The 12,857-nt window shown below is 48.6% G+C and overlaps 1 protein-coding gene across 6 annotated transcripts in view; it reads left to right on the top strand.

Moving 5' to 3' along the window:
• LOC121573675 (Down syndrome cell adhesion molecule-like protein 1 homolog) overlaps positions 1 to 12,857 on the top strand; it is a 114,219-nt gene that overhangs the window by 6,761 nt on the left and 94,601 nt on the right. For all 6 annotated transcript variants that reach the window (XM_041885834.1, XM_041885832.1, XM_041885833.1 and 3 more), the window contains exon 2: positions 9,764 to 10,084. In XM_041885834.1, the coding sequence (XP_041741768.1) occupies positions 9,764 to 10,084 (321 nt within the window). The remainder of the gene's footprint in view (positions 1 to 9,763; positions 10,085 to 12,857) is intronic.

The following is a 12,857-nucleotide window of genomic DNA, read 5'->3' as shown; positions in this document are numbered from 1 at the left end:
AAACCCAGATGTGAGACTGACTGTAGCTCCAATGGCCAAACAGAAGGACTTCCAGACAGCAGAGGTAAACTGAGGGCCACGGTCGGAAACGATATCACTGGGCAACCCGTGGACCCTGAAAACCTCCCTAACCAGGATCTCGGACGTCTCCGAGGCAGAGGGAAGCTTGGCAATAGGCACAAAGTGGGCGAACTTGCTGAATCTGTCCACGATAGTCAGAACGACCGTGTTCCCCTCAGAAGCGGGCAACCCCGTGACGAAGTCCAGGGCCAGATGCGACCATGGACGCCGGGGAATAGGAAGGGGGGTGAAGTAGTCCAGAGCTGGGCCGATTGGTACTCTTATTCTGCGCACACACTGGACAGGCAGCAACAAAACCCCGAGTATCCTCGGCCATGGCAGGCCACCAAAAACGTCTGCGAAGAAACGCCATAGTCCGAGCCACGCCCGGGTGACAAGCCATCTTGCTGGCGTGGGACCATTTGAGGACAGCAGGACGAACCGACTCAGGCACAAACAACCGACCGGGTGGACCGTTACCGGGACCGGGCTGAGTCCGAAGGGCCGCCAGCACCTCCTCCTCAATCTTCCACATCACTGCTCCCACGACGCAGTTCCGGGGGAGAATAGTCTCGGTCTTGGACCCACTCTCCTCCGTCTTGGAGAACATCCGGGACAAGGCGTCCGCCTTGCCGTTCTTAGATCCAGGTCGGAACGTCAGGGCAAACTTGAATCGTCCGAAAAACAACGCCCACCTGGCCTGACGGGAGTTGAGACGTTTAGCCGATTGCACGTAAGCAAGATTCTTGTGGTCAGTCCAGACAATAAACGGTTGCTCCGCCCCCTCCAACCAGTGGCGCCACTCCTCCAAGGCAAGTTTCACCGCGAGAAGCTCCCGGTTACCCACATCGTAATTCCTCTCTGCAGGCGAAAGGCGACGAGAGTAGTAGGCGCAGGGATGGAGTTTACTGTCCGTGGAGCATCGCTGCGACAGGATGGCGCCAACTCCCACATCAGACGCGTCCACTTCAACGAGCGAACTGACGGGCCGTGTCCGGTTGAGAGAGAATCGGTGCGTTGGTGAATCGCCTCTTCAAATCCAGAAACGCTCGATCCGCCTCCGGATTCCACTTGAAGGTCCTGATACTGGAAGTCAAGGCCGTTAATGGAGCGGCCACACGGCTGTAATCCCGGATGAATCTGCGGTAGAAATTCGCAAACCCCAAAAATCTCTGGAGTTGCAATCTCGTACCGGGCTGGACCCATTCCAGAACCGCTCTAACCTTCTCCTGATCCATCCTAATCTCACCCCTGGAGATGATGTACCCGAGAAAGGATGTAGTGTGGGCGTGAAACTCGCACTTCTCGGCCTTCACGAACAGGCGATTCTCCAATAATCGCTGCAGAACCTGCCGGACATGCTGGACGTGGTCGGAAGGTTCCTTCGAGAAGATCAGAATGTCATCCAGGTAAACAAACACGAAGAGACCGATCATATCTCTCAGGACGTCGTTCACCATACTCTGGAATACCGCTGGAGCATTGGTCAGTCCAAACGGCATCACCTGATACTCGAAGTGACCCATCGGTGTATTGAAACCCGTCAACCACTCGTCCCCCTCTCTGATCCGGACCAGGTGATACGCATTGCGTAGGTCTAGCTTGGTGAACACCGTAGCACCCTGTAAGGAGTCGAAGGCAGAACTCATCAAGGGCAGGGGATACTTGTTCTTGACCGTGATGTCATTCAACCCCCGATAATCAATACACGGTCGAAGAGAGCCATCCTTCTTTCCCACAAAGAAGAATCCTGCCCCCAGGGGGTGATGACGAGGGACGAACGAGACCAGCAGCTAGGGACTCCTTGATGTAGGTCTCCAACGCCTCACGTTCAGGTCGGGAGATACTGTATAACCTTCCCTTGGGGTAGACAGCTCCAGGAACCAGGTTGATGGCACAATCATATGGTCGGTGGGGAGGAAGTGACAGAGCCTTCTGCTTACTGAAAACTTCCCCAAATCGTGATATGTCTCGGGGAACCAGGGACAAATCTGGGGGTTTAGCCTCAATCACCTGACTGGGAACCGAATGGGGGCAGGCAGTCTTGAGACAGTTAGCATGACAATCAAGGCTCCAACTCGTTACCTTGCCCGTCACCCAATCGAACGTGGGATTGTGTTCCTTCAGCCAGGGGTATCCAAGGACCAGAGGAACATGGGAAGACGGCAGAATGAAAAATGAAATCATCTCAGAATGATTCCCCGACAACCGCATCTTAACCGGTTCAGTCCTCATCGTGATACGTGCCAGACTACTGCCGTTCAGAGTGGTCGCTTCAATGGCTTCGGCAATTGCTCCTTGGAAAGCCCCAGCTGTTCCACCAACTCGGCATCAAGAAAGCTTCCATCGGCACCTGAATCGATAAAAGCGTTAAGCGCTAAGCTCTGATTCCTGTTCACAAGGGTAGCCGGGAAGCGGGTCTGACAGAGGTACTGAGAGGTTGAAACTGGCTCGCTAAAAGTCCTCCCAACTTTAGCGAGCCGGGCAGTTTGACGACCGCCGGGAACAAGTGGAGAGGTAATGTCCCGAGCGACCACAGTAGAGGCAGCAGTTGGTCTTACGTCTATGTTGACGCTCCTCCTTGGTTAACCCGTGCCGCCCCACTTGCATGGGTTCAGAATCGGGAGAGAGGTCCTCTCCACTAATCCTTAGTGGTGGAGAATGATCGACGTGTTCTGGTCCACCACCCGACCCGACTGGGAACTGAGAAGCTGATCGATTGGACGGACCCCATTGCTTCTCCCTCCTTCGCTCTCGGACTCGATTATCCACCCGAATAGACAAGGCTACCAAGCTGTCCAGGTCACTAGGCTCCGGATAGGAGATCAACTCATCCTTGAGCTGCTCCGACAGGCCCTGGTAAAAGGCCGCTTGCAAAGACTCCTCGTTCCACCCACTCTCCACAGCCAACGTCTTGAACTCGATCACGAAGTCGGCCACGCTGCGAGTTCCTTGGTGAAGAGAAAACAGACGCCTAGCTGCGTCCCTCCCTCGGACGGAATGGTCGAAGAGCTTCCTCATCTCGGCCGTGAACCCTGGTATGAAGCCATGCAGGGATCCTGTCGTTCCCAAACGGCTGAAGCCCACTCCAGCCGCTCGACCACGCAGCAACTCAATCAAAAAGGCTATCCTAGCCTTGTCAGTGGCATAAGAGTAGGGCTGTAGATCGAACACTAATCCACACTGCATAAGGAAGGAACGGCATCTTCCCAGCTCCCCTCATACTTATCCGGCGTCGGAACCTTGGGCTCACGGAGGGACACAACTTCAGAAGCGGCAGGCGAGATGGGTGAAACCGGTAGTGAGTCCTCCACCGGACACTGGCGTTGGTTCTGGACCTCCGTCAGGCCGGTAGAAAGGTTCGAACTGACAACGCGATCTCCTGTAGTACCATGCTATGATGGCCCAACATCTTCTCCTGCTGGGTAATGGCATGGCGAACAGAGTCCAGGTCCGCTGGGTTCATATTTGGCCGGATCGTTCTGTCACAGTTCCCTCAGCCAGAACCCAAAAGCAGACCAGGACAAGGAGAGTTGAACGAAGGTGAGGGTTTATTAGATACGACAAAAGGTGCAGAATAATCCAGGGACAGAGCGGGCGGCGTGGTTGAGTAGTTGGGGGTGCAGTACTGGGTCCAGTGATGGCTCGGCAGCCGCCGACCATCAGGCAGAGGTGGGGTGAAGGTTCCGGACGTGTGACTGTTCATGGCTAACGATCCGGCAGGAACTGGATGTTTGGCCAGAGCCTAAAAAGGGTGATGATGAGGGCCAGGTGTGCAGATTGCTGACGGGATGCAGGTGCGGAAAACAAGAGAGCTCCCCGGAGCGTTCCCGAACCCTCGGGAAACTGGAGACTACGAACAGGAAACCCTAGTCACCAGACAGGACCCGACTCAGACTGCCGGGATCGTTACAGTGTTAACATGACATAGTACAGTAATGGCTGACAGTCAATGCACAGTCAAATGGATTGCTAGAATGTTTTGGCTGAATTATTTGTTCCATTCAGACTGACTGTTTTTCTGAGAAGCAGTTCATGATTCGACAAAATGGAGATTGGAAGGCCATTTGAGCCATTAATTAACAACTAGCTCTCACAGTCTCACATCAGTATTAGACGTTCTTCCATGTTTTTCTAACATAAAAAAAAAAAAGTTGTTACAAACTTCAAATTTCAAAGTGTTTAAGGTTAAGTCTAGGCATGAATGGGCCTCCCGAGTGGCGCAGCGGTCTAAGGCACTGCATCGCAGTGCTTGAGGCGTCACTACAGACCCGGGTTCGATCCCAGGTTGTGTCACAACCGGCCTTGACCGGGAGTCCCATAGGGCGGCGCACAATTGGCCCAGTGTCAGGAGGGTTTGGTCAGGGGGGCTTTACTTGGCTCATCGTGCTCTAGCGACTCCTTGTGGCGGGCCGGGCCCTACAGGCTGACTTTGGTCGTAAGTTGAACAGTGTTCTCTCCGACATGTTGGTGCAGCTGGCGGGCGGGTGTTAAGGAGTGAGGTTTGGCGGGTTATGTTTCGGAGGACGCATGACTCGACCTTCGCCTCTCCCGAGCCCGTTGGGGAGTTGTAGCGATGAGACAAGAAAAACGGGGTAAAATACAAAAAAAAAAGATTAGGCATTAACTCTGAAATCTTAAAGTTAGGCATTAACTCTAATTGGTTAAGGTTTGGGATAGGCTTAAAACAGAAATCTCAAAAACAACTGTCTATTGCTAGATTTGAACTTGCAACCTTTGGAATCAGAGGCAAATGCTTACGCCCATTTGCCATCCCTTTCCACAACACCCTAGCAAAATCTAAACCTACTTGAAGGTAACAGCGCTCACTGTTGACCCTAGTGGCCGGTTTCCACATTATCTCGTGGCGTCCTCAGACATGAGTGGACGTCGAATACTGACTTGTATCACGGGTGACCTAGCTGTTAATTAATGGTCCGGTTGGTTTCTCCTTCCATTGACTTGGATGGAAGTCGCTTGCCCCCAGTTCACCCCCTCAAAATATACACCAACATACTGTATTCACACATAGTATGTTGTGTATATCTTTTTTTGTCACATGCCAGTGCCACCATGGCAACCCCTCTGTCTCCACCAAGTGTGAGCGTGTCCTAAGTTCCTCTTGTGGCATGTGTGTGTGTTTGGCGTGTGTGTGTGGTGTGTCTGTTTCTGACAGGCTTTGAGTGGGCACTCTGATCCCCCCCTCTCACCCACTCCCCACTCGATCCTGCCCAGTACCCCCCTTTCAACCACCCTCACCCCTCCAGCCCCCAGGCCCCCAAGCTCCCCTAAGCTCTCAGGGTGACCCCCAGCCTGCCTTTCCCCCTCCACCCCTCCACCCCTCCACTTTAGTCCTGTCTCCCCATTGGGAGATTATAGATATTGCCGTCTTTAATATGGGCTTTATGCTCGGGGGCCATTATCAGTAATCTGCAGAGGGGAGGGAGGGGAGGGGGGGATGGCGCGTGTGGTGTGGTGGGGTGGGGGAGCATGTCTGACCTGGATTCTGCAGCCCACCATCGGATGGACGGCTAGAGTTCATATTTACCATCTGTAGCATGCTGCCCTCACTTCACATCTAACATCAATGTTATGTTATGTTGAGCCCTGACCATGGAGCCAGGAGTGAGTGCTACTGTTCTTTCAAGGGGTCATGACTCGTGGCATTATGGAATTGCCCTTAGGTGGGATTATATAGCCTATGGAAGCATCATTATCCAGAGGAGCTGATCTTAATCTATAGACTCTGTCCGTGGTTCTGATCTTACTCTTGGGTAAATGTATAGACTCTGTCCATAGTGCTGAAGCTGTGAGAAAAAGCTTGATAGTTTAATGTGTTGCTATAACCACCATCTGAAATCTGAACCTACAAACGTAACCAATCTGTCTGTCAACAGCACAACGTACACACTAGCGTACACAAATTGACATTAAATGAGCCTACAATCTAAGTGTTTACCCTAGGGGTACTAGAGAGCCTGGTGCAGATGGTTTGTACAGTAGTGTTGGAGGGGCTGGACAATAGAGAGAGAGTCTAGAGGTGAATGAACCCTTGCAAGGCTGCCGGCACAGACGGCATCCCAAGCCGCGTCCTCAGAGCATGGGCAGACCAGCTGGCTGGAGTGTTTACGGACATAATTCAATCTCTCCATATCCCAGTCTGTTGTCCCTACTTGCTTCAAGATGTCCACCATTGTTCCTGTACCCAAGAAAGCGAAGGTAACTGAACTAAATGACTATCACCCAGTAGCACTCAATTCTGCCATCATGAAGTACTGAGAGGCTAGTTAAGGATCATATCACCTCCACCTTACCTGACACACTAGACCCACTACAATTTGCATACCACCCCAACAGATCCACAGATGACGCAATCATTACAGCCCTATCCCATCTGGACAAGAGGAATACCTATGTAAGAATGCTGTTCATCAACTACATCTCAGCCTTCAAAACCATAGTGCCCTCCAAGCTCATCATTAAGCTTGAGGCACTGGGTCTGAACATCACCCTGTGCAACTGGGTCCTGGATTTCCTGACGGGTCGAACCCAGGTGGTGATGGTAGGAAACAGCACCTCCGCTACGCTGATCCTCCACTTAGGTGCGTGCTCAGCCCCCTCCTGTGCTCCCTGTTCACCCATTACTGCGTGGCCAAGCACGTCTCCAACTCAATTATCAAGTTTGCAGACGACACAACAGTGGTAGGCCTGATTGCCAACAACGACGAAACAGCCTACAGGGAGGAGGTGAGGGCCCCGGCAGAGTGATGCCAGGATAATAACCTCTCCCTCAACGTCAACAAATCGAAGGAGCTGATTGTGAACTTCAGGAGACAGCAGAGAGAGCATGCCCCCATCCACATCGACGGGGCCGCAGTGGAGAGGGAGAAAAGCTTCAAGTTCCTCGGTATGCACATCACTGACAACCTGAAATGGTCCATCCACACAGACAGTGCGGTGAAGAAGGCGCAACAGCGCCTCTTCAACCTCAGGAGGCTGAAGAAATTAGTCCTGGCCACTAACTTCTACAGATGCACCATTGAGAGTATCCTGTCTGTATCACCACCTGGTACGACAATTGCACCTTCCGAAACTGCAGGGCTCTCCAGAGGGTGGTGTTGTCAGCCCAACGCATCACCAGGGGCACATTGCCACCCTCCAGGACATCTACAGCACACAGTGTCACAGGAAGGCCAAGAAGATCATCAAGGACCTCAGCCACCCGAGCCACGGCCTGTTCACCCTGCTACCATCTAGAAGGCGGAGACAGTAGAGGTGCATCAAAGCTGGGACCGAGAGACTGAAAAACAGCTTCTATCTCCAGGCCATCAGACTGTTAAACAGTCACCACTAGCCGGCCTCCGCCCAGTACCCTGGCCTGAACTTAGTCACTGTTACTAGCCGGCTACCACCCGGTACTCTACCCTGCATCTTAGAGATTGCTGCCCTATGTTCAGTGCCTTCAGAAAGTATTCACATCCCTTGACTTATTCCACATTTTGTTGTGTTACAGCCTGAATTCAAAATTGATTAAATCAATGTTTTTTCTCACACATCTACACACAATACTCCATAATGACAAAATGAAAAAGTGTTTAGAAATGTTAGCAAATGTATTCAAAATGAAATACAGAAATATCTAATTTACATAAGTATTTGCACCCCTGAGTCAATACATGTTAGAATCACCTTTGGCAGCGATTACAGCTGTGAGTCTTTCTGGGTAAGTCTCTAAGAGCTTTGCACACCAGGATTGTACAATATTTGCACATATAAAAATATTCTTCAAGCTCTGTCAAGTTGGTTGTTGATCATTGCTAGACAACCATTTTCAAGTCTTGCCATAGATTTTTAAGCCGATTTAAGTCAAAACTGTAACTAGGCCACTCAGGAACGTTCAATGTCGTCTTGGTAAGCAACTCCAGTGTATATTTGTCCTTGTGTTTTAGGTTATTGTCCTGCTGAAAGGTGAATTTGTCTCCCAGTGTCAGACTGAACCAGGTTTTCCTCTAGGATTTTGCCTGTGCTCTATTCTGTTTATTTTTATCATAAAAAACTCCCCAGTCCTTGCCAATGACAAGCATACCCATAACATGATGCAGCCACCGCCATGCTTGAAAATATGAAGAGTGGTACTCAATGATGTGTTGTGTTGAATTTGCCCCAAACATAACGCTTTGTATTCAGGACATGTTTTGCTGTTTTACTTTAGTGCCTTATTGCAAATAGGATGCATGCTTTGGAATATTTGTATTCTGTACATTCTTCCTTCTTTTAACTCTGCCATTTAGGTTAGTATTGTGTAACTACACAAGCCATTAAACTCTGTAACTGTTTTAAAGACGCTATTGGCCTCATGGTGAAATCCCTGAGTGGTTTCCATCCTCTCTGGCATCTGAGTTAGGAAGGACGCATGTATCTTTGTAGTGACTTGGTGTATTGATACACCACCCAAATAATAATTAATAACTTCACCATGCTCAAAGGGATATTCAATGTCTGCTTTTTATTTATATTTTTTTACCCATCTACCAATAGGTGCCCTTCTTTGCTAGGTATTGGAAAACCTCCTTGGTCTTTGTGGTTGAATCTGTGTTTGAAATTCACTGCTTGACTGAGGGACCTTACAGATAATTGTATGTGTGGGGTACAGAGATGAGGTAGTAACAGAAGGAGTCCATGCAACTTATTATGTGACTTGTTAAGCACATTTTATATACTGCATTCTAGTCAATGCTCATCCTATATAACTACTGCTGTACACACCTTTCCTATTCATATACTGTCCATACTGTCTATACACTCCATCATATACATATATATATTTACATTCCAAACTCTGACATTGCTCATTCTGATATTTCTTAATTCCTTTCTTTAGATTTTGGGGATTTGTGTGTATTGTCTAGTATTGTTAAGTAATGTGGTATAAAGGATGTATGCATTACATATTTTGGGGGATGGTGAGATGGATTTGTACGTCCACATCTGTCCATCTAGTGCATAGTCCTTTCTCTCTCTTCTAATCTTCCCCTCCTTGACTCTGAATTGTGGGTACCCTCCCTTTCGCTCTCTGCTGGGGTTGTGTGCCCCTAATCTGAGCACCCAGGAGGAACACTCCTGGTGTGTGTGTGTGTGTGAGTATGTGAGTGTGTGTGTGTGTATACTGTGTGTGTGTGTCTGTGTGATAAATATGAAAGGAGATTAAACAGATTTAACTCTGTGTCTGGCATACAAATTCCAATCACATAACTGTGTTTTTTCTCTTGGTGTGTGTCTGTGTGTCTGTGTGTCTGTGTGTCTCTGTGTGTGTAGAGGTAGAGGCCTCCTCCCCCATCCACGTAACCCACCAGAGGCTTTAGCTCAAATCCCTGGCTTTCTGCGCCACATGACTGATGTTTGCAGCTGGACATTTGACATACATTTGTTATGATTATTTTGCTACACATTTGAAGGGCATTCATGTTCTGTTTATGTGGTCATTACTTTTCAATCTCCCTTTTTACTTTTATATAATTTTTTGGGGAATAACACGTGGGCAGAGTTCCAGATATGTATTTTGAATATGGAGCTCAACAGTGTTTTCAAGCAATTCGTCAACTGTTGTTTCGCAACAGTGACACTTAGTTTATATAGTTCTACATGTCACTGACTTGTCTCTACCCTACCTATAACTAACTGTCCTATCTCTCTCCCCATGCAGTACACAGTGAGGATGTGGGCTCTACCAGGCTGTACTTTGTGAACGCATCCCTGCAGAGGCTGACCTACTCCAGCTCGGTGGGGGTGTCTCTGCCCTGCCCGGCGGGCGGCACCCCCACCGCCATCCTGCGCTGGTACCTGGCCACCGGCGATGACATCTACGACGTGCCCCACATCCGCCACGTCCATGCCAACGGCACCCTCCAGCTCTACCCCTTCTCGCCCTCCGCCTTCAACTCCTACATCCACGACAACGACTACTTCTGCACCGCAGAGAACCAGGCTGGCAAGATCCGAAGCCCCAACATCAGAGTCAAAGCTGGTGAGGAGAGGGGAGAAGGGGGGCGGTTGGAGAACAGAGAGAGGGGAGGGTGAAAGGGGGACTAGGAGAAGAGAGGACAGAGGGAAGGGACAGGTGAAGAAGGGAGGGGGAGAGGAGGTAGAGAGGTGGGATAGTAGAGGGTGTAGATGCAGAGGGACAGAAGGAACTAAGAGGGGAGCGATAGAGGTTAGAGGGCAGAACAAGGGAGGGGAATGATGGAGAGAGAAAATGTAAACAAGCAAAAGGCAGGGAGTGATTGACTGCTGCCAAAAGCCTGCTGGCCACAGCACAAGCCAGTCAGAGAGGCACCTGTACAAACCCTGGTCCCAAATCGCCCCCCAAGTCCCCTGTAGCTCAGTTGGTAGAGCATGGCGCTTGCAATGCCAGGGTTGTTGGTTTGTTTCCCACGGGGGGCCAGTATGAAAATGTATGCACTCACTAACTGTAAGTCGCTCTGGATAAGAGCGTCTGCTAAATGACTAAAATGTAAAATGTAAATCCAGACTGACCTAGAACACAGTCTACTCTGCTGGGACAACATCTGTAACACAGGCAATACAGGCCAGGACACAGCCTCCCCCCAAACACAGGTTCACTGGACTTTGTTACACACTACACAACCCTTTAACCCCGTCACCATGATGAATTGAGGCCACCAGCCTGTAACCCTAGTTATACTCCACAACCTTAATCTAATCCCTTATGCTTCAACTGGTTTGAACTGTCTGGCCCACACACATAGGTATGTACGTATGTAGTATGAGTCATAGAAGCACCAAAAACTAATGACTAATGACAGTATCTATGCAGATGTTGCTGCTACTGCTGCTGGTTGCTATGCTATTGCTAAAGCATCAGCTGACAGTGTGATGTTCTTCCTCCATCTTATTCTCTCTATTTCTATCCGTGTCCGTCTCTATCTCTCTCTCCATTCCTTCTCCTCCTCCTCTCTTCTTCCTCCTCTCACATTGTCCTCTGGTACCATGCTAAATATAACCGCAGCAGAACACTTCATTCATTATCTCTCATTATGAAATCTAATTGGTGCACTCCATTGATTAGACTTCATGCCAGTGCTATAAAACAGCACAGGTTATAACTGCTGCTAATGTGGGATATATTGTAGCTGGCTCTGGGCCTGTCCATCCATTTGATCGATTTCATATCATATACTGGATAAACTAAGTGGAGGTGAGATGGTCAGTTGAATCAGTTGGTCAAGTGGTCACTTTTACAGTTCTCCTGGACTGTAGGTTCTCCACAACCTCTCTTGTTCCGCCTTCCTTCCTCCCTCTCTCACTCCCTCTCTCACTCCCTCTCTCACTCCCTGTCCATCATTCACATCAGGGCAGACAGTCCCTCCCCCGTCCCTCCTGCTGTCAACATCTGTTTTCATATTCTGCCTCCCAACACCGACCTGCACTAATACATACTCCTACTAATACTAATAATAATACTAGCTAGCCAAGCCAGTGGAAGATTATGGAGAGAGAGATAGAGGGAGAGGGAGAGGGGGAGAGAGAGAGAGAAGAGAGAGAGAGACTGTGATCTGAGCCGCACGCCAGCCAGTCGGTCGCTCCCGTCTGCTCTGTTCGCTCCTCGCTGCTGCTGCTGCCGTCATTCCCTCATGACCCAAAAGCCCGCCCCCAGGAGACAAGGGATTAGCATTTACAAAACCATAGCAGCCACATCCCATATCCAGGGAGTTATGTATGGTCAGGGAGTTATGTTTGGTCAAGGAGTTATGGTTATGGAGAGGTTACAGTCAGGAGGGATGTGGTTCAGAAGTTACAGTCAGGGGTTTCGGGTCAGGGTGCTGTGGTGTCAAGGGGTAGCGTAATGGGGTTACTACAACTTGGTATAAAGTTAGAGTATTTGCTATGTATCACTCTCACTCACAGATGCTTATGCTGTAGCTACAGTACAGTAAATAAACAAACCCTAGCCTACTTTCTAGATATCCATAATATTATGTACATTTGTCGTTTCGGTGAATGATCTCTTTACTGCATAGCTACAGCGGGCAATTATTTAAATGTAGATGATACAATTTCCATCAGATCATATTTTATAAATCTATTAACTGTTCCTATATCTTTATTATTATTTAGACATCTATGTATATGTCTATGTATGTCTCTGTTTCTCTATGTAAAGTGGATGTAGTAATGTATATTGATGTGTTGTTATACTGCAGTAGGATCCTAACGTTACTGTAACGCTGCCTGTTTGCTACACTACACTGCTGTTACCAGGGAGGGGGCTTCCAAAGCAGTTTCTTAGCAACCTTCAGATATGTCCTAGCTTCTCCTGATTTCACTAATTAGTTCGTGCTCATTCAGGAGAGTGTAAAATATTGCATGAACATGCATGAACAGTGCACCACCACCATTACACATCCCAATGGGTTTATTAAGCTGGGTTGTTATCTCTAGCGCAGTGCTTTAACAGGCATCACTTATTCTGTCATATTTTTTATATTGAGTTGTATACACAACAATAGATTAGTGTCTGATGTTGATGTCATGGCGAAAGCTAGCCAATAATGTTTCTGTTTATCCTGCTCAGAAATGAAATTGAAAACAGATGTAGGATTAGTGTTATTGATGTCTTCAAACAATAGCCAAATAACTAATCTGAATTGTTCCCAATATGTTTGCACATTTGTTATTGTAGATACATCTATGTTATTAGTTGATTATTTTGAAATCCAATTAATGATTCTTACAGTATTGACTGCCAGAATACATCTTATGTATTCACTTTTTCCTAA

The sequence above is a fragment of the Coregonus clupeaformis genome, chromosome 9 (assembly GCF_020615455.1).
Source record: "Coregonus clupeaformis isolate EN_2021a chromosome 9, ASM2061545v1, whole genome shotgun sequence".
NCBI lineage: Eukaryota > Metazoa > Chordata > Actinopteri > Salmoniformes > Salmonidae > Coregonus > Coregonus clupeaformis.
Note: the sequence above shows the minus strand (reverse complement) of the source record. Positions and strands in the feature narration are given on the sequence as shown.